Source organism: Clinocottus analis, unplaced genomic scaffold, assembly GCF_023055335.1.
Source record: "Clinocottus analis isolate CAN_PGR_092001 unplaced genomic scaffold, fCliAna1.0.p SCAF_7, whole genome shotgun sequence".
Lineage (NCBI taxonomy): Eukaryota > Metazoa > Chordata > Actinopteri > Perciformes > Cottidae > Clinocottus > Clinocottus analis.
The window spans coordinates 5,341,078-5,364,197 of NW_027176229.1; the positions used below are offsets into that span (position 1 = coordinate 5,341,078).

The following is a 23,120-nucleotide window of genomic DNA, read 5'->3' on the forward strand; positions in this document are numbered from 1 at the left end:
TTGGCGTGGGATTTTGTCGACGAGTGAGGGGGGACGATGACGAGAAATACGCGCCGCCGCACATCTGAGTGGCAGGAGGGCGTGACTTAAGACCGAAATGAGCTCAATGCGTGACACTTGAGAGCCCGGTACTTTCGTCTCTCTGCTCCTCCCGAGTTTCTCCCGCGGCTGTGTCTCTTTGGGGTAAACAGGATGTCAATGCAGCGAATAGGTTGACAGATGCGCTCCTTAGCGCCATCTATCGTCGGGGAGTTTGAAAAGAAACGAACGCGTCTCAGACTTTTTTTTTTGCCGTGAGATATTGGTTGTGTGGCGTGTGAAAACATGAAAAAGCGTTGTGTCACACGGCGAAAGCGTGAGAGTTGGTGGCTCTGTACCTTTTCGAGTTGTTTCAATTCAGGGGCCTGCAATTTATAATGCAATCGATTGCATTTATATTATATATCTTGAAGATATAAAATGCACATTTAGCTCATTTCTTAAAGATATAAATTGTCTGTCAGTATTTTCACTTTGAATGGAAGATATTGGATTGTTGAATTAATATGTGGACCCAGAATCGATGTACCTTTGTTTGAGTTTGGTTATTTACCTTAATTTGTAAAAAAAAAAGTATTTTCTAACTACTGAGGACACAAGACCAATGTTTAATGGGAGGTTTTCAGAGCCAGAGAAAAGGGAGTAGCCAGGTCAAGTGTGAGCAAAGACTCCACAGTAGTTTAATAAAGTTGAGCGTATAAAGAGAAATGTCCTAGAAAGAAATCGCTAAATCACTTCAAAAAGTGCTCCAGCAACAAGAACACAAGTACAGATTCTCTAATTTACCATTTCTCAGCTGGGCAAACCAGTATACACACATCTTATCTGCTCAGATTGACCTCGGGAGGCCGAGAAACTGTTTGCAGTGAAAGACGGATGAGTGAGAGCAGCACAGGGAGCCGTCTGATGTGTTCCTGTACAATTTGGAGATTAAGTCGAGGAGTTGGTCTAAAAATGTTACAATACTTTTCATTTTTACATTGGTATGAAATTGGCTGAAGATTTGCAATCAAACGAAGTTATGCTATTCAATTAAAACAGTTTTGAAGTGAAAAGGAGACTGTGGCCGTGTGGGTAAAATGTTGGGAGAGCTAAAATTAAGCACAATTTCATGGCCAACTTCGATATTTGAATATGTAATATGTATTTTATGTCTTTATCAAGCTGTCCTACACAATATGTTGTAATCTACACTGTCAGTATATCGTTTTATTTTAAAAGAGTAGTTCAACATAGTGAAGCGCTTGTCCACAAGCATGTATATTGTTGCATAACAATTCACCATAATTTGTGAATAACATATTTATTTCGACAGGGACAGTGTGAAGCCTGTTAGCTGTGTCAGTTAGCTTGCACATGTGCAGCAAGTGCTCATGGTCTTCTGAGACAATAATTGAAAATCATCTACCGCTGATCTTGTACTGTAATGAAAATATGTCAACGTAACATCTCTAATGTGGTTTGGCAGCATGATACAGCGAATCAATAAAACCCTGACGAGTCTCCATCTCCCCGTTATCTCCTTCTGCAGCCGGAGAGAAGACAAACTGAGGATCCCCAACGGCTGGCTGTGTCACCTGGCCCCAGAAATAATCCAGCATCTCTCTCCAGACACGGAGGAGGACAAGCTTCCCTTCTCCAAACAGTCAGATGTCTTTGCTTTCGGGTAGGTGTCATTCTTCCCTGATTCCCTCCCGTTTGTTTGTCCAGACGGTGCCGCAGCCTCAAGTTGGACAATCCCTCCCCACTGTTGACAAAGATGGTTTTGAAACCCCAACTGTATGTGTGAATTCAATAAATAGTTTCTTACTTTCCAGAGCAGTGTCCTAAAACTCACACGGTGAAGAGGCAACTCTCATTAACAGGCTTTCAGATCTCATTATAGATGTTCACCGCTTGCTGTAGAAAGGCGTAGATAATATGTCTAAATGACAACTTTGCTTCTGTTATTGTCAGACTTTAGGGATCCAACTTTTGACCGTTTAATGAAAGAAGGATTTTAAATTTGAAAACTTAATTGCTTAAGTGATATCTGATGTTGACATGGACCCCCACTTGGTTCCATATGTCTGATTGTGGGGAATATCCAATATCCTCAGCGACAGTGAAGACCCCTGACTTGACATATATCCTCATCCCATATAATGACGGTTCAGTGGGAAGTCAAGGGTCCTCAAATTAGCATTGGCAAAACCGCAATAAACCAGAAAAGCTGATCGGAGTAGATACAGAGCACGAGAGAGGGTTTGGAGGCTCAGTCGATCGCAAACCCAGAGAGAGTTACCTTCTTGAATTTGAAACTGATTGCATAGTTTCATAAATTGCAGGACGAGGGAAAGAAAATGTGTGAATGTTGAGGAGTCAGGAGACTTCACCCAATTGATCAGGCCGGAGGAGTGAATCAAAGAGTAGGAGAGGACAAATGAAGCTTTGCTAAACTTCGTCTCATGGAAGCTTTTACATTTGGGATCCAAACATCTGGCGTGCGGTGGTGTTAGCCACGTGAAAGCTGCACAGAAGGTGATGGGTGTTACGTTTGGCAGGCAAAAGTACAGGTTTTTTTTGTGTGAATTAAATAGAATAATTCAACCTTCAAACAGGATCTAAGGAGAGGAAAATGTAAACGTTCCAATATGTAAATATAGAAGAATAAAAAAAGAAGAAAAAAATCTGTCGTGACTGCAAAGAAAGACTCGCGGTTTTTACAGACTGCTGGAAGCCACATGTCCGAAAATGAAAAGGTAGCAGGGGGGAATGTTTCATAATTTTCTTTTTGATGTAGGAGGAGGTAGCCTAAATGTTTTGGGTCAGGGGACATCGCCTTGATGATTCAACATCCTATCACGTGTCATCTTAGAGAAGCCCCCCTTTACTTTATACTGTCACGGGAAGCAATATTTTTTTCCTCCTTGAAAAGACATGCGACGCCCTTCTCTGCCTCTGATTGGCTGAGCAAGTTAGTCAATCAGAGGCAGAGTAGGCAGGGTCATGCGCCTTTGCCAAAAGAGGATTTCTTCTCCATGGGAGGATTTAATATTTAGCAAACAGGACGTCCTTTTGTCGAGTGTGACAATGTTTGGGCAAGTGCTGATTCCACTTGTCTTGTGCACTTTGGCGGCTATGTGGACATTATAATATCAATAACTGTTCACATTAATAGTGCATTTTTAGTTATTGAAGGCAAAATGAATTGAACGAGAACACAGTGTTTATTATTTTTGAGATATTCTTAGGAGGGTGTCACAATTGAGAGCCAAGAGAAAAGGTATTAATAACGCAGCGGTGAGCCCCGCTGTTTAAGAGTGAAAACTAATGATCAGTTGTCTTGCAGTCACTAAAGAGAGGGTTAAATGCACTACTTAAATTTGACCAAATGATTGGAAATTGTGCATGTATTACGTTTCAGCTAAACTCCTCAGTGACTCCATCTTGGCTCTCAACTGCCGGACGTCCTTGTGCACCAGAAGGTTCACTAATTAACATGATACATCATGTTGGATTAACCTTATCTGAGTTGTAAGTGTTAGGAAAAGACAAATTGCGGTTCATTGGGAGGTGGTGCTGGACTATTTCTTATCCGGGAGCAGTAACTCCCCGAAGTCCTGTTGTCACTGTGCAGATTGAACGAACACACACACACACACACACACACACACACACACACACACACACACACACACTAATTTAAATTAGTGAGTTTCAGAGAAGCTCGAGGGCGAAAAATGTTATATTTAGAAAACAACATAATGGATGTTTCCCCTTCATTCCAGTCTTCACGCTAAGCTACATACAGTCAACATACAAACATGAGCGGGGTATCAATCTGCTCATCAAACACTCTGGGAGATGAAGAAGTCCTTTACTGTATTTTCTAAAATGTCAAACTTTTCTTTTAATACATAACACACAACCAGAGGGTGGGGCTTACCACAACAAAACCTCTGTGTATTGCATTCTGTGGTATTCGGATCTTTTTGCAAAACCACCCAAAATGTAACGAGCCTTGAATCATTTTGACACAAATCGTGTCACCAGCTAATTTTCTCCTTACATACACATTGCTTGTCGAGTGTCACACTGGTTTCCTCTCCCTTTCTCCTCCTAAATTGATTCAAAATCCCCACGGCTCCTGTTCTTCCTCCGCTGACATTACTGATATGTTTGCGGGGGAGGGGGAGGGAGGTTACCCTGCTTTGTTGACTCTTAGCACAATTGCATTTTCAGATGGTCCCCCATATGGAGCTTCTGACGCGACATCGTTCTAAAAGTAGAAATAGTGCAGCGCTGGCCCACAATGTCCAGCTGCTCTGTTAGCTCCTGTGTTACCTAGAGGTGACCCCCGCGACTATTTTACATATTCATCGACAAATAGACTTCATTTTCTCCCCCTACTCCTGGCGAAGAGCTATTTTTATGCGACTCAAACTTGACACGCGGGAGCAAAATGAGAAAGCAGGGAGGGTCAGTGTGTTCATTTTGCATGAGCAGTAAATAAAAGTGTCCTGTTTCTTTCACTTCCGGATTCAAACTTAAAGTTGACGACAAGATTCATCTAAAAACATCAACGTTTTCTCATGGACCCCACGATCCAGCTTCTCCTACAGCGGCACAGTTTAATGGTTTATAGTCGTGCGATAAACCTTGCGCGGGAGTGTTGGCACTGGGCGGGACGTAAACCCTCAAAGTGTGTTTTGAAGCTGTGGTGTCATTCTCTGGACCAGACAATCCAAAGCGCTGACGACCGCTCTACTCCTCTTCCCTCACAGCACCATCTGGTACGAGTTACACGCACGTGAGTGGCCTTACAAGAGTCAGCCAGCAGAGGTGATCATATGGCAGATTGGCAGCGGGATGAAGCCCAACCTCTCCCAAACTGGCATGGGGAAGGAGATATCGGTACGGGCTTTTTTTTCTTCTTCTCATTCATTTGTCACAAGGCTTGAGTGCATTGCTGCACAGTTTTCATGTTTTAACTTGTTTTGAGTCCTATGCTAAAAACACTAGTGCGTCGAACTGATTCGATTTGATCATCACTTTGAAATGATCTTACATGATTAAGTCATCGGGTATTTTTAAGTGTTTTTAAGATGACACCCAGGAACAAAGAAAGTTTTAGGAGAATGCTCACGAGAGATATTTCAACTGAAACGCGTCCCAGGATGGGTAAAAACATTTTAACCACCCTTAAGTATCTCGCGGTCTTGTTCACTTGTGAGGGTAAGACGGAGCGGGACACCAACAGGTGGGCGCGGTACTGGACCGTCTCATTTACTGGTCGGTCTCCGTCCCGATCCTCACCTATGGTCACAAACTCTGGGTCGTGACCGAAAGAACGAGGTCGCGGCTCCAAGCGGACAAGATGGGCTTCCTCCATTGGGCAGCCGGGCTCGGCCTTAGCGATGGGTAAGGAGCTCGGACATCAGGAGGAAACTTTGAGTTGAGGCGCTACTCCTTCGCGTTGAAAGGAGTCAGCTGAAGGGCATCCAATGAGGAATGCCTCCTGGGCACTTTCCCACCCCCGTGCAACTAGTAGGAGACCCCGGGGAAGACCCAGGACACGCTGGAGGGATCACACCTCCAAACTGCCTCGTGATCTCCCAGAATGAGTTAGAAAATGTTGCACGGGAGGAGGAAGTCTGGCTCAGCCCGCATGGCCGGCTGCCACCACGACCCGACCACGGATGAGCGGAAGCCATTGGATGGATGGATACAACTGAGCCATACGTTTTGAACAGAGCCGTCTCGAATTACAAAGTACATTATATCATGAATTGATTTGAGTTTATTATAAACTGACATTAGATTGTGTGCTTACAAATAACAAAGCATGTTCGGTCAGTGGTGGTTCACGCCAGGGGTTTGTCAGTCACCCTGTGGGTCCATCTGGGAAATTAACGCACCTGCACCTGTCGCGGGGGGGTGTTGGCCTTTCCTGTCTTTGGTAGTGCAATATGGTATCAGCCCTTGGTGGCCTTCACCTCGCTTTACACATTCAGAGCACCAACATGAACCCGGCCCTTTTACCTCATGCGGGATCTTTGCATCATATCTCTGCTTGCATTGAACTTCACAGTTTAAGAAATCTTTGAGGAAAGTGTATTTTGACTAAGGGGACGCTTGCTTGCACATTTATTCTGTCAGTATTTACTCAAAAGCTAAAAGCCCCTCTTTTCCCATGCATCCTTTCCAGGACATTCTGCTTCTGTGCTGGGCGTACAAGCAGGAAGAGCGGCCCAGCTTCTCCAAGCTGGTCGATTTACTGGAAAAGTTGCCAAAACGGAATCGTCGCCTTTCCCACCCAGGGCACTTCTGGAAGTCAGCTGAGTATGTCAAATGAGTTAGGGACACAACAACAGAAAACAATCAACAACTTTAGAAAAAATAAAAAAAATAAACAGCCGCCATAACTCTACATAAATAACCCGCCTCCTTAAAGAATGCACTGAATCCAAAAGCCAGCCCAGTGATGAAAACTGCCCGTGCTGTGTGTCTCTTCATGGCATGTGTGTGTACAGACACGGTGACTGTCCAGCTTCTCAGAGCAGTCGGGACTCATATTTTCTTTGGTTTGATTTAAACCATACTGGATATTTTTCCTTTTGTCTTTTTTTTTTTTTTTTGTCTTTTATTATTGACTCAATCCCTTCATAATATTTGATTTATTTCCTGGATGTATCCTGCTTGTAACTTTCGACTGATCACATCATTCTGGACTTAAAAAAAAAACAAAACATGTTTGAGAACAAGTGTCGATTTATTTTCTCCCTCATGTCTTATTCTTTTTGTTTTGAATGAAAGTCACTGTTGTACATCACACATTGTATATTTTCATTGCATTGTCTTGCCATTCCTTATGTCTGTCAACTGTGTAGACCATTTTGTCAGTGTTGCCTCATGGTCTCTCATGTGTGGATGTCTGTACAAAAGCTTTATTTAAATTAAAAGAAAAATGTCCTCCTATTTGCACCGTACCATTTGAATGTGAAGAAGCCAGTGTCCCTGTTTGTGTGGGGATGTGTTGGCACCGCTCTTTGATGGGAGAATGTTCTCTGATCATCAGCCTGCGCTTTTGAATATTGCCTGTGAACATAAGCGAGACGTTTGAACAATCACCTGCGGTGGGGGTAAGAAAGCCGCTGGTCAGACCACGACTCCCTCACTTGATGCTGTTCTGTGAAATCGCTGACACTTGAAATGTATATCGCCAACTGTCGGAGAACTAATTACTCTTCAGAAATGCTGTCACTGAGCCCCCCCCCTTTACCAGAAACACATGTAGTATATTGTCTTTAAATATCTAACAATAGGTACAGAGTATAGTGGATACAGACACAAATCTAAAGCTTGCAACTGTGTAATTCAATAGTTTCTCTTATTTTCTTCGATCGCCACATGAACATCATTGTTTTCACCAAGTGTTTGAGTTTGGGAACCTAAATGGATCCATGTCCTGTTGCCACTGGGCCTGGGCTGAGGACAGGACTGATCTGGATGCACAGTAGAAAGTATGTGACTGTTAGGCGCGTAAAGGGAAAGCACACAACCTTTAAAGAGGCAACACAAAAACTCAGAAGTCAAAGTAAAGAGTTTAACTTGTTCAACTTTGTTCGCAGTTGCTAAAAAAAAGCAGTGTTATAGTCACTTGTCTCAATTTGAAATTTCTTTTGTGCATATTTTCCTTCGTATCCTCGCTCTACTCATAAACACAATGTGGACCTTTTTTTAAAGATACAGTACGCTATGAAGTAATGATAAACTCTTCCAGATCAATCTCTTCCAACCATTGATAAATTACTTCAATTGATCATTTAAATATATTTATTAGTTAATTAGTTAAATTACCAGGTGTACAAAAGAGTTGTCAGACTAAAACTTTCGAGGCAGATTGGCTACATGCAAAGCCAATTAGAAGGATTTAATAAAACTATGTAACTAACAAGTGATAGTTATGAAACTACTGAACTACCATGGCTTTATGTCACATGGCTTATGAAATGCTTTAACACAAATTGTATCATGAATTGCTAGGATTAACATTTTCCCGTATTATTTAAACAAGGACCTCATCTTCGCATTAAATACGACTTTTTTATTGTTGCGTTTTCGCCTTTTATTTAAAAGGAACGTTCATAATGGTGGAAGAGACGGATATTACGTGCTGTAACCATCCGCTAGGCGCTCCGGATAGGCGACTCTTGACTATAACGCTGCTGAAAAACGTGACTGTGGAGGACAAATTTACGAAACTTAACAAGTAACTAACTTAAATCTGGCTGAACTTTCCCTTTAACATATCAGAAAAGACATATCAGGATGCTGAAGACCACCCCGGGCCATTTTTCTACTTCATGCTGTATATCACAAACTATTTTAACCGTGTGTTTTAGAGCTGTAGGAAACCAGAGTCATATCATCATGAATTGGAAGCCGTGGCGTCATTCGAGCTGTACACTGCTTTTGATTCTCTCTCTAGCCACGTGGGAATAGATGGAGTCAATCCAATCATGTTAAATAGCCATTTTCCACCTCATTATATACACATCTGCCAGTGTTGGAAAAAGCATACAAACAATCTGCTGCTGTTTTTTGGTGTCTGTCTATCTATTTTGGAATTGCTGGAATTCAAATATTGTAAGTGGATCATTTATATTTGTACTGTTTACAATTTTCAAGTGCATGAGATGGACTATCAAAGATTGAGTCTTGTTATGAAAAAATATCCTTCTACACCACACACACACACACACACACACACACACACACACACACACATATATATATATATATATATATATATATATATATATATATATATATATATATATATATATATATATATATATATATATATATATATATATATATACACACACACACACACATATATAGTTATGTGAGCATTTTTCTGGTAAACTGTTGTCTATTGAGCGGTTTGGTCTCAATACCTAATGAAGTTTTACGTCAGGCTTTGCAGAACTTTTCAACAGCTTTGTTTGAGAGAACGATTGTTTCGGGATATTTATAGACCATATAAATGATTAGACGAGCAGTTAAATGAAAAATAAACAAAAAAAGAGTTGCGACTTGTGCACATGCTAGTTGACAACAATCAAAGATCTAACATTAGTGCCAAGTGTACATAACAGATTGTAGACTATGTTTTATCGTCACTTTCCATATTATCAATATTCCTTGTGAATTTTTTGACTTCTTTCTTTTGTATGTATAAATTGTGTTGTGTTTTTCTGTTGTTTCTGTTTTCTGTTCATTTGAATTTATTTTCCTCCATTTCCTTCTAATTGCATAAGCATTGATGCTGTGTTGTTTCTTTTCCTTGATTGCGTCCTTGTATTGTAGATGGTAGCTCCAAAAAGCTTGTATTTAACGATGCCTTATGGTCCATGGCTTAGTGATGAGTAGATTTTGATCACAAGCTCTTTTATTTGCACTCATCCTTTACAAGTGTATAACAATAAAAAGATGTTTTCATTTTGGACGTTTTCTGTTTCTTTTATGTCATCTTTTATCTTAGTCAACCCTTATCCATATTTTACTTTGGTTGAATGTTTTTACTACATCTTTACAGAGTACAGAGTCTGTGCCGTTTAAGTAGTGCAAGTACTATGTGCTCTCTATTCCTAATTTATAAAATTCACACTTTGTATTCTTTAGTCAAGTCACTGCGCCAAGAACTCGCCGTAAAACCACAGCCTTTCACTTTTACACTTAGTTTTTTGGGACGGATAAAAATATATAATGTGTCTATCTTTTTAACATCAGAGGTGCCGGAAGGCAGATTTAGTTGCCTTTAGACAGAGCCGGGAGAAGCTCCCTGTCTTTATGCTAAGCTAACCTAGCTGGCTGCTGGCTGGAGCCTCATAGTTCCCAGATACCAATGTTCTCACTCAACTCTCACAGAGAAAGCAAATAAGCACATTGCCCCCAAAACGTTGAAGCAATCTTTTAAACTATTCTTGCAGCAAAATCCACTTCTCTCCTGTCGGTCCATGGACTGTTAAGCACTGCATGAGGAAAAGTACTGCTTCCACTTTCTGCTTGTGGAGTGAACACACGACACAGCAAGCAGACACTCTGCAGTCCACTTTGAGAGGAAAAAAAAGTGACCTAAAAAACGATTGTCCTCACCAGAAAAACTAACAATGTCTGTGGCGGATAAACAGTGGGTTCTCGTTGCAGGAAAATTGGTTTAAACTGGTTTCCCTTCACAAAAAAACCTTGTGATGAGAACAAGTAATCCTCAATGAGAGATCAAACTGTTGTGTTAAGGTCGAGGTTAGAGACGCTTATTTGAAGTTAACAGTTTCCTTTATTTCTCCTTTCCTGACTTTCTGTTTCCATGACATCCGTGAACTGAGCTTAGCTGGATTCATCATTGAGACAAACTTCAACCTACAGCCGGCAACAGTACAAAGACAACCATGAGTTTATCTCACTGAAAGCAGGACACGTACAACTCCCTTGAAACCGAATGATCCCTTTAGATAATGCACAGTATGAACGCATTGACCTTAGAGATGCCTCTGACACAACCCTCCACACCTTGGACTCTACTAACAGACTCCTCTTTAAATAAGTAACAGGGACGAACATGCAATTTTAAAGTAATATTACTAAAGTAAATGCATTTAATCAGAACAGAATCAAGAGAAATAGCTGGTAATATATCTTTGGCATGCAACATTTTGTAACACTTCTTTGCCATTTGCTTCTTTGGTTAAGAGGGAAGCTTTTCGGGCTTTCAGGCTGGGTTGTGATCCAAAACAACCCTGAGCCGAGAAAAGGGATCTCCGAGGCCTCATTTACACCAGACATTGACATGTACCCGGCGATAACTTCGGTATCTTTCAGCCATGAGTCTATTAACTATGTTTTTTATTTGGGAACAACAATTTTTGAAATCCGTCCAGTACTGAGCGAGAACGCTGCAGATGGCAGCCGCTAAATGGGCCGGGACAGATGTACCAGTGATGTACCATCATGTTGTCAGACATTTATATCAACAATCTGAGGCCTTTCGGCTGCAAAAACAAGCACTTTGGGTGGACGTACGTTGAGGGCGCCAAATCCCCCCGTACGGTTACATTATAGTCTGTTTAGCGGCTGCTGTCTGCCGCTTTCCAACTCAATACTGGACCAATTTTCCCTAATTGCTGTCGCCACGCAAAACAACATGTGGAAATAGGACCCAGGTTGAAAGATACCGAAGTTACCCTCAAACGCAAGGAGTCAATAAACATAGAAGGCAGACGCGTGAACAACTGTCCTTCCAACGTCCCCGAAAGAAAGTTGAGCGACTGATTTGATTTAGTAATAATCTAAATTATAATGTAGCTAGCACAACTATTAGTATAATTGGTAACATTAAAAAAAAAAAAGGTTTTATTTCGCTTATTTGCGGCACCCACATCGGGTGCCCTCGGCATTCGCCTACACCGCCTCTGCCTACGGCCGGCCCTGGTGATCTGGTGGCCTGTCTGTGATCCGATCTCAGCCAGGTGTAACATAGCCACACAGAAAAGACAAAAAAAACAGAGGTTATGTTCACAATTGTGTTATAAAACAATAGGCGGGTGCCGATACGGTTGTGCGAAAGGATTTTTCTCGCTGTAATCATTAGGTTCTAAATGTAGGGTGGCTTCAACATCTGATCTTTCTGTGTTTCATTCGTCTCAACTCCTCTGTGAACGAGTCGTTATCTGGACGACGGTGTGTGCTTTTGTGTGTGTGTGTGTGTGTGTGTTTGCGTGGCGTACAATCTCAGACCTGTGAGTCAGTGGTTGAAGAGAGAAAGGGAGTTAGTGAGGGCATGAAGTGGGGAAAAAGGAAAGATGAGTAAGTGGATGGATAGATAAGCGCTCTACCCGTCCGCACAGGCAGTCCTCCTCCTTTCTCTTCTCTACCTCCACCTCTGAAGTCCAGCCTCGGCCACTGAAGCGTAGAAAATCCACATCACCCAATCTCAGGGAGTCTGAAGCCTATCAGAGCGTGAATGTTTGGTTTCTGTGGAGTTTCTTAAAAGTGTGAAAACCTGATAAGGCTCAGTGCATTTCTTGTTAAAGTACATGCCGACTCGCAGAGCAAAAATAAAAACAATTTGGGATTCAAGAGACAAAACAGAAATTGAATTTACTGGCTGAGTTTATAATGGGTATTGACATGAATTTGAGTCATGAAATAATGTGAAATAGAATAGAATAAAATGTAATTTAGATGTTGACATGTTCCTTAGAAATAAGATCAGTGTCTCTCCCTAAGATATCCAAAAGGGATCAAAAGATTTGTTGGCTCAACAGCGTCACAAGCTCATGAACAAACAGAGCTGAGATGATTAAGCTCTATTTATAGTCACAGCTGTAATTGGACGTGAAATGAAATCAAAAGGAAAGAAATTTAACTAGAAAGTGGAGTGTGAGTCGAAATAAATTCATTTATGGGGCTCAAGAGGAATTAATATGTAACAATTCATTCAGACTATTTTCCTTTATGTGTGTTACCTTTTAGATTTTTCAATCTCTTTGTGATATTTTATTCATCTTCAGCTTTTTTCATTTTATCAATTATTTTTTTAAATTGTTGTTCCGTCTGACATGAAAGGAACTATGAAAGCAACAAAGCTGCGGGTAAGAAAACTTTGTTTCTGAATGTTTTTATTTAATATGAGGCAGACACACTGCAGGAATTATCCCTCGTGGCAGCACATAACAAAAACATACATTTGTTTTTGTTCTCACAAGAGAATAAAAGAAAACATTAGAGAACAGTCAGCGGTTAAAACATTGATTTGTATAATTCTACGTATTTGTCGCGGAAAGTAAACTGCTCAGTGATAAATGTTCATATTTCAAACCAAGTTGATTGGCATAGATGGAAAATCTGCTGTCCACAGTGGCCTCGGTTGACCAGAATGCATTGCTCCCATGTTGTTATTTTAGAGGAGCGACTACATTTGCTTTTTTCGAGACCTTGACACCACGTTACACGGTGGCACCCTTTTCTTTCAAATGAAAGTTGGTGTGTGAAAAAGTTGCCTTTCTCCCTGTTTCTCAACATTAACAGTGTTTTTGTGTCTGCTTAATTAATAATGTAAGTCAAATGTTTCAGTGAATGTGAACGATGATCAACTAAGGGGTATAACAGACACGCCTGTTTAGTTTGTTTCTTTTATGGGCCTATAGTTAAATATATATATATATATATATATATATATATATATATATATATATATATATATATATATATATATATATTTCATGGCGGTAGTTTAGCTGCTCAACAGCTCAATCAAGGGAAGTGTTACCAGGTGTGTGTAATGTGTCCTCTTAGCAGCTGGACACTGATGAGTGTAGGAGCGTCGGTAAGTCATTTCAGCAGAAAGTTGTATTTTGCTCTATTTGGTTATTTACGATGTAATATTTGCCCTTAGATTAATGGTGATGTCAGTTGCAACTTAGAAATCGTGTATTAATGCAAATGCAATTATTTGTGTGATTTAGAAGTCTGCTCTGTTGTGCTTACCTGGGCGGGTTGTAGGGTCCCGTAATGAGGCGGAGACGGTGAAATGCCGTTAGCATGAGTGAGAGGGAGCGCTGGCGGCTCGCTGTGAGGCCGCAGCTTTCTTTAGTTCGTTGTTCCTTTTTCTGGAGTTTTATTTTATTTGACTTAACTTCCTGGGTTTCATTTTTGTCAAACTTTTGTTCATAAGTTTTCACTTTTGTTGCACTACTGCTGCTTTCAACCTGATGCTTTGACATCCCTTTTTAAAGTTTTCCACTGCCAAAACACCTCATCTGCATTTATCCCGTGTCAGCGGCATACCGTGCAATAGCTAAACTCTTCAAAGACATATTTGCATCATTTCAACACTTGACATATTTTTTTACTGACATTGGTTTTATTGTAGCTTGAAGTAGATCATAATCTCAAGGGTTAAATTGCATGTGGGTGACAGCGTGTCAATAAATGGCCGTTTCATGCATAGCATATTTTCAAAATGAGCGTCCGCTCACAGGAAGTTAAGCCAACAAAATGCATTTGGATTTAAATTGCATAACATGCTGTATACACGATCAGGATGTGCCTACTAAATTTCTGACTTTATCTGCATACTAAAGTATGCTCAAGTGAGATGTATCGCATGACTGATGGCCGGGCTGGTCCCAAGGCATCCCCGTTAGCTAGCAGCTCCGTCACATCTCTGAAAATGTGGCACGACATTTCCAAACACCCGCTATTTAGATACTTTCTCAGCACTTTTTTCTTCTTCTTCAACTTAATGAAGTGACATGACAGCCTTCAGCCTTCACATGGTGCCCATCCACAATGTATTTTGGGGCGGTTGAATATGTGCAGCTAGCTCACTTTTTTTATACTCAGAAATTCTTGCTAATGTCGTGGACATCTGGGCATTTCTCGCAAACACTAAATCCAAATACTATGCCATGTGAACACATCATTCTTATTATTCCAGTATATGATTTTAATCACAGCCATAGCTTTGTTTTAGATATTGTTGAACTTGTTGTTGTTGTAGTACTGCATTTGGCCACTGGGCTAACTATCTCTATGTATACTACCCAATGATGAGACTCTCCATTTTCTCACGCTCTTATTTTGCTATTTTTTATTGCTCTCTCCACCTACATGTCTTGACAGTGTGCAAGCAGTTCTTATGATGTTTAATGAGGTACGAGATGTAGAGCTAGGCAAGACAGCTGGGAAAAAAAGAACAATCTAACCATGTGCATAACCTCTAGCATCACTTCTAGCATGTGTGTAACATCACACATGGAAGACGTACGAATTTTAGGGAGGTTTTGCTTCCTCTAGGACCTTGATGAGATCAGTGAAACAAATTAGACCAAACCATTGTTCACAAACACGATAGGTCTGCAAAAACACACACGGTATACGTCTTTTGAAAATAGCCAATTTAGAGCAGCAGATTAGCTCTGCCACATAGCCTCTTAGGACTGTGGGGTTCTCGTTGTTCATACAAAAAAACACCCACGTGGCTTATTATGCCGGAGATGTATTTTATTAGACCAAGGGTTTGGAAGACAGACAGCGCATATACGCACTAGAAAGTGTGGCATATAAGAGGGGATGCCCTACAGGTTCGGCTTTACTGAGCCCAAAGCCGTGCCAACGAGGACACACTTGTTAAGCCTCAAGGCTGAGGAACATGCTGGCAACACCTGTATGTGCATCGCAATAAATCCCACGCAGCTGTTGGCCTGATTTGGTGAGGAAATACATTTAACACCACTGCCAGTAATATTCTCGCTGTGAAATCATGTGGAAATGTCTTACTGGGTGAATAATCACAACCTGTCGGACATATTAAGGGGAAGAAGTTTTTGGCGGTCAAACTGTGCTGATTTCACTTCATGCTCAAGAGCTTGAGAGTGGTTGACTGTCTGACAACCACTTAGCAAACCCACACTGGTTTGAACTGTACGTCCCAAAAATAAATCTTACGTAATGCAAGAGGATGGAGGATATGACCCTGTCTTCCCCTCCAGCAGGCCCTATGCTGGCCCATCTGGCGGATAATGTGCAACGACAGTGCCACTCCGACTCGCAGAGATCCATTGTGGTTTTGCTGGATGCAAAGACTCTGGTCTGCAAGATGTGACAATAGAAACTGTGGACATTTTACAGCACTGTCTAGCTCTTTGATGTGTCATAGTCATAAATCTAGGGGCGTGTATGAGTGTGTGTACATGTTTAGTGTCTTAGTGCTGCAGGCCTCCTTGTTCTGATTCAGACAACGAGTTAATACAATACATTTTTGGAGTAGAAGTTCCTATTATAAAATAAAACCAAGATTTTTTTTTCTAAGAGTTTAAAGGAGCAGTTATGCTTGCTTTGAGATGTTTATTTGTTTACACGCTAAAACAAAACTGCAAAAACACAGCAATAAAATAAGTAGACTGGTTGTGTGAGATTAAAAAAGACCTGTTAGGGCGTTATGTCAGCAAACATTATAAACATATGTGTGTTATTTCTGAATCTAACATAGCAGATTTGGATTTATGTCTGCTTCCATATGCGATGGCCTCTTCCTCGGCCCGTGCTACTCTTCCACCAAGTGTCACGAAAATCAAGTGGGAAGTTTTTTTTGTAATTCTGCTGACATCTGACAAACATAATATATAGTTTTGACGGCCTTGTAAGGTTTTCTCGCAAGTTTGACGATGCATTTATTTTCTGTGACATTAAAACGCAGCGATAAGTTACAAATCCGTTTTTTCTTTGTAATTCATAGCGACAGATCCACAACATCTTCCACTCATGGTGCGTAACATAGTAATGCATTCATTTCCAGACTGTATAGCTTTTCACATCACTGCTGCTCGTGTCACTTTTCAGATTGGCGAAATTAAAAAAGAACACCTGAATTACAATTTCCGGTCCGTGTGTTTTAGCCTGTGCTCTGCGTTGTCGGCTGTCTGTGTGACTGTAGCCTGTTAACAGTGTGGTTTCCTGCAGGGCTGTGTGTCAAGACGGCTTCCGATTTAATGTTGTTTCTGTTTTCCTTCCCTCCCCCTTCCTGCTCCAGGCTGTAACGGAGGCATCGATGGGACTGTGTCTTTGCGTGAAGCTCGTCCACAGCTCAGCTCACATCTGCTCCACCGCCTGCCCCGTCACCCACCCCACCACCCTCTCTTGCCCCACCCTGCTTCCACAACCCCCACCTCTCCTGCTCTTCCTTCTCGTTCCAGCTCTGACACATACATGTTTCCCCTAAAGCCTGGTTGGACCCTTTAGCGGTCGGTATTGGCCCACTTTGCCAGAGTGGGTGACAAACACGCCGCAGACTTTGAAACAGAGAGGCCTTTCTCCGCTCTATGCCTGAAGCCCTTCCCCAAAAACGACACCTTAGTCTTTCTGTTGAGGAATTTCAACATGCATACAGCATCATTCATGCCATGCTGCAAGTCATCTTAAGCTGCAAATGTGTTTTTTAAAACCCATGATTGTGCAACATATCATTCTCTGCTTTTCCAGGGAGCCCCTGAGAGACATTTTTACAACCGCTAAGAAACTGTTAAGACAACATCGGGAGTGTGCAAATTATGCAAAGGAGTCATTTAGCACATCTTGAAGTCATAAAGTTAATTTAGTCTCCCCATCTCTTCACAAGGTTGATTTATGAGGATTTGAGCAGACAACTCGTTTTTAGGTTCGGTCACAATGCATTTTGGAATATTTACGCTATCCACAGTCTATTTTTTACAGATTTTATCTGTAGGGAACTTTCTTTCAACCCCCGAGAGCAACACTTTATCTTTTAGTTCATCCAAAAACGTAAAAGTCTCCAAATATGGAGATTCATTGTTTTTGCATTGGACAGCAAAGCATGGCCACTGTGCTTCAAATTTTTGTATTTCTGTGATGGCTGCACCACTGCTTTTTGTTGTGTCTTTCTTTCCTTCTTTATTAAGTGTGCCTGGAACCAAATAACAGTCCCACAGCTCAACATGTTACCCTGCCTTCTAGAAATTACGATCATGTACAGCTAATCTTCAACAGCCGTTGAGGCCCATATTTAGGCAACCTGAGTGATTTTAATGAACCACAAGCAGGACTCAAGACGCAAACTCCGGCATCACAACTCTGCGCTCTGTGTGCCAACAATCAACTGCGACGCTTCTGTCTGGTAGAAAAATGGAGCTCTTCATTGGCTTGAAATAACATCACCCGTAAACACAATCCAAGCATGTTTTTTGCATTTCATACAAAGACCGAAATGATGCATTTGTTTGTGGACGACTGTTTTTAAAACCTTGAGTTTGGCTGACGCCATCTTGGTTTTGGGCTGTACTGAAGGTTGAGATACTGACTACAAATATTACAAATAACTTTCATTGATTGTAAACAGTTGAAAGGCAACCGCAGACAACTCCGAGACCAGACGACGCTGTGGTGGCAACTTGTCAATCCCGAGGTAGCCATCTCTTAAAGCCCACCCTGCTTTATGATCTATTTTACTCTACACGATACCATGATTTCTTAAATGAACATCATGGTGTATCTTCTATTGAAGAACACTTGAAACTAGCGATTAAGACCATGACCTCATATTTACGAGGTTTACTGAGGTTACAAATCAAATGAGAAATTGGATCCTTTTTTTCATAGACTGAAGTAAAATCTGACTTCTTTTTTTTTTGTAACCAGAAGAGTCGGCCCCTGCTGGCCAGTAGAGGGAATGCAGTATATATGGCTTGAGGTTGCAGAGCCGGAGGTCGCCGCCTGGCCTCGCACAACAACGCAATCGTAAACAGAAGTTAGTGGTATATGAACGTAATTTCTAGACGGCAAAGTTAACAAGACCCAAAACGTTACAAGTTGTGCAATTGTGAATGCTTCACATCCAGCACAGACTTCTGTGCAGTCAAGAGGTTAAGTGCCTTGTTCAAGGGCACTTCAGCAGCAGCCGTTATTGAAGAAAAAGTGATTCTTACTTTTGTCATTTCATTTGTTTTGTTTTTTTCTGAATGCAAACAGATGTAATACTTTAAATGACTTCCACAATGCTCCCAACTGCTACAAGAAAAGTTGTTGTCTGTGCACACTGAAAGTCAGTCGCTTATTTCTGTTTTTCTTTTAAAGAGAAATAGTTTGACTGAAACTAACCTTATCTCCCGTCTACTTTATACTCTGAAACGAGCATCTCAACGGCACAAACTCAAGTCACCGCTTGTGAGAGAAGATGGAGGTGTAACAAACGCTGGTGGAGGGAATCAAACCTCCCGATGGGAAGATCCCAGTTTAATTGATTCTATTACATGGTCTGCTACCTTAGAAGTCTGCACAGCAATCTATTTGTCTGCACGTGCAAATTATTCTCCTTTTTTAGCGAGGGAGGAAGATGAAATTAATTCTCAAAACCCTGAAACCAGACAAATGTTAAAATGTCTCCATTGATATTCACATCCAATGGCGTGAATGTGACTTTTTTTTTTTTCTCTGAGGAATTTGCTTCCAAAATATTTACACTCCAGGTAACGAGAGATTTCTGCGTGAATTACAGTCTGCATGCCGTTGGAGCAAATTACACGGGCACTAAAATACAGATAACTGGACAGATTATCTACGTGTGTGTTTGTGAGAGACGGTGAGCTAATGGGTTATTCAAACTCTTCCCCCAACGACCAAGTGTCTCATGAGCTCCGGGCTATGCAATTAAGATTAAGACAACATACAGTTCAATATTTTGAACATATTTTTTACTAAAGTGCCAATTTGATAGACTAAACTTCTCAGTCCTGACAGTTTTGAGTATAAATATACAATTTAAGGGGTCATTTTTCTCTCTCTCTTTAAATACAACTAGGACTTTTACACAAATATGATTTATTTAGGAAACCCACCTTCCAATAAAATCCTGATGTGATAATTACGATTTGACATATTCAACCTCCCTGTACGTTCACTGGTGGGAGAAAATTTGACGAGGGTCAACAAATAAAATGGCTTAATGGCGGTTCAGAGTCGGTCTGCAGCCCTGAATTTAAAAACAGTCAGCACGTATTGTGTACATCTCCAAATTAAACATAAACATGTCAGTGCACGAACAAAATGAATCTTTAAAGCTCTGCTTTGCTGTTGCCCTCTTATCTTTAATCTTTAATCTAAGAATGGCTACTCTTACTTAAAATAATGCAACCATGTGGGGGAAAGCAGGAGTCTGAATGAACCTGTGTGGGTTCATGCTGTGGCAGCTCCCTTTAATTAATATTATCATTTTCCTTGTCATGTTTTTGATTGCCAAAGGATTGACGAGGGCTTTTCTTGTCCAAATGTTCACCTTGTCTTGCAGCTATTAGATTTCCCATTTCCCCCATGCCCAATGTTGAAATGCTCCATGTCGAGCGCATGCATTAAACCACAGGAGCAGTTTGCACTGTGTGCTCTGCCCGCGGCGTCACAGACTGCTGCTACACACCGCCTCGGGCTTCACAACTGCAGCCTGACCGCCGAGAATCACAACAACGCATGTTTCCCATGTGTTGTTGGCGTGATAAGGATAAGGCTGATGATATTCTATATTTTTCTTTCTTCCAACAAATCCCCAACACCTGTGTGGCTCCAAGCCCGTTGGTACCTACTGAAAACATACATCTCTAAAGAAAAGAAAAAAAGGGCTGCCGTCCACTCACACCAAGGTGTGGCTCACTGATTTGTCACGGAGAAATATGGTGTATTAATACTTAGTAGTAGGATAAATTCATTGCTGGTTTTGGTCTTTTCTTGGGAATTGGATTTCATGGTGTTTTTGTTGTTTTTGTTTTCCTGCACGCATACTTGTCTCATTCACATTTCTGATGTGCATATAAAAAAGTGCCCACGATGTTTGTGGTAGAGAGGAGAGGAAATGAAACAAAAGTTGTCCTTTTGTCCATGCTGCTTAATCTTTTGGATTATGACGGACATTATAAAGTGAACTTGGTACCCACACTGGAGGTAACCGTTTTGAAGTATTCTCCCCGTTAGCTTAAAACGACGCTCTGCATCCGATGATTAAACACAGTGTGGGCCGGGGATGAACCCTGTTAGACCCATTTATCTGCAATTCTTCTTAACCTCCCAACGTGCACTTGGCTAATAGGGCCCTGTTGAGATCAAACGCCGACAGGACATGAAACCCAAACTCAATTCACAGAAGAAGAAAGGCAGCTCTAGACTGCAGAATGAGTTGTTCTCAGCTCGCCTAAGTCCCTCTAGCTCAAGAAAAATATGTTTCAGGTGACACACGTATTGTAGCGCAGTTTGTTCGTTGGAAACCAGCCTTCCATGACAAATTCATATGAGTCCATGCAGACGAGTGGCGACAAAGATGTTTATTTTCCTACCTACAGATCTTCACTGCTCATTGTTTAACAGCCACAATACAGCAGCACACATGCCAGGCTGCAGCAATTGTATGCATACTTATGAGCTTGATCCATCGGCGCTAATGCATTTTCCCATAGCCTTTCATTTTATAGAAAACTGTACAACCGTGTCCTATGTAACTGACTTTGATGAATAGAAAAAAGTGCATCATGAAAACAGCAATGTTTAAAAAGATACAGTTTGAATAACCTGCATTTGTATTAGCATTGCAGCGATAGTGTAACGTTTTGGTAAATACACATTTCAGCCTTTTTTTGCTGAAAGTTAGATGAGAAGGTCGATGTCACTCGCGTTAAATAAAGGTTTACAGGAAAGAGTCCTAAAATATGAAAATTAACATTTTTGCACGTAATGGTTCCCTCGTCTTAACGTCAATGTATTTTTAGGGTTTTTTTGGTTGGATGCCTGAAATGTCTCTGTTTCTTAAAAGCTTAACATATATGGACCTTTTGTTAAATACATCAGTAAATACCCCTCCAGTGAATTAAAAAAACTAAGTTAAAGAAAGTAAAAACGAGGTCACATCGACTAGTCCGTCTTTAGCTCAGTGGCGGTGACGTTAGCTTTTTACTTCTGGTGATCGCATTAAGGTAAAAAAAATAAGTGGTGTGCTTTTGTGAAGATGATCTTGCTGAACAAAACATGCAAATACCGTAAAGGTTTGTTTGCCTCAGAGTCTATTTTAAAACGATAATTATAATACAATAATCCAAAACCCAATGGAAAAATCTGATTGCCATTTTGTTGAGGGGAACCCGTGTGATGCCAACTTCCTGTTTGGCCGAAATAAATCTCATCAATCTTCTCATCTAACTCTTGGTAGAAACAGAGAATAAGCATTTCTATTTTCCAAAACATCTGTTCCTTTACCGCCAGAGGGTCAGCGACCACACAGAAGTCTGTTGTGCCATAAGAAACACCATGAAATGGTTTCGACTGTTATCAGAATCAGAACCATTTATTGCCACGCGTGTTTTCACATACGAGGATTTTGCCGTGGCGAGGGAACGCACTGAAAGGGCTTCTCGCAACACTTTCGTCGGCGTGCTTAACGGCGCGATTCTGGAGTTTTGCTTCAAAAAAACAAAAAAAAAGGGTTTAAAAGTTGATTAATGCTGTCGTCACGTCGTAATCATGAAAACTTGAGAATGTACAGGATGATGTCAAATACAAGCCAATTTTTCTAAAAAGGGAAGCTCCGATATAAAGAGATTAGTCTAAATTTACAGTACATCCTCCTTTCTGACGACAACCGCTGTCTGCATTTTGATTCACGGTCATATTGCTGATTCAAATGTGCTCTGAATCTGCTTTCATCCTGGGGACGAGGGGAAGTATTTCTGTCCAGGACTCATCCCTCTGTTAATCATGTCAGTTTTCCCTCCTCCTTTGTTTGCTGCAACACAGTCACATTCAACGCCACGCTGCTTTACTAACTCTCAACCCCGTCATCAGCAAAATCCCTTCGTCATGAGCATCGGCATCCTCGCGATAGCATCGACCACGCACGATGCCGTCTTTGCTCCAGAGAGCATCGTGTCCGTCATTCAAGCTTGTAATGGATCTTCATTTGTATAATTTGTACAGTAAAGTTTATAAAAAAAAAAAGTTTTCTACCGTTCCAGAAATGATTTAGTTTCTGCTGTTCAACTGAATGTCAACGAATTTCAATTTGCAGGCCTTGTTATAAAGTTTGTGGGGTTTTTTTGTGCAACATTTTGGGTTTGTTCTATACTGTCCAGAAGAGAAGAAACATTGTCAATAAAAAACACTTTAAGTGAGACTTCATGTTGTTTGTGTGAAGCTTGTGACCCCTTTATTCTGCTGGTGTACTCCAAACGGTCCGACCCAAGAGAAACGACTACAAACGTAACCGAGGACACAACCGAAGATCAACTTGACCTCTTTCACTCAGGTCACGACTTTGTCTCTCTTCTGCCAGACATAGATAGATGTGTTTTTTTTCTTTTTTGTTAACAGCAGTCTGACTCATATTGTGGCCCCGAGACATCATTAATGTTGCAATTAATGGCTTGACATTAAATTTAGAAAGCTAATTTATTATTCTCTTGAAATTGACCAACTGAACTCATTTAATGCAAATACGTGTGTGTGTGTGTGTGAGAGAGAGAGAGAGAGAGAGAGAGAGAGAGAGA

General features: G+C 41.0%; 1 protein-coding gene across 3 annotated transcripts in view; it reads left to right on the forward strand.

Annotated features, from left to right (window-relative positions):
* The window catches only part of ksr2 (kinase suppressor of ras 2), a 102,163-nt gene extending 79,423 nt beyond the window's left edge, over positions 1-22,740 (forward strand). For 2 of the 3 annotated variants that reach the window (XM_068604600.1, XM_068604602.1), the window contains 3 exons: positions 1,571-1,705; positions 4,806-4,935; positions 6,230-8,793. In XM_068604600.1, coding sequence (XP_068460701.1) covers positions 1,571-1,705; positions 4,806-4,935; positions 6,230-6,376 — 412 coding nt within the window. In that variant the 3' untranslated portion in view covers positions 6,377-8,793. Of the gene's footprint in view, positions 1-1,570; positions 1,706-4,805; positions 4,936-6,229; positions 8,794-16,621 lie in introns of those variants that run through there. The other variant, XM_068604601.1, reaches the window with a different exon arrangement.
* The last annotated feature ends 380 nt before the right edge of the window (positions 22,741-23,120 follow it).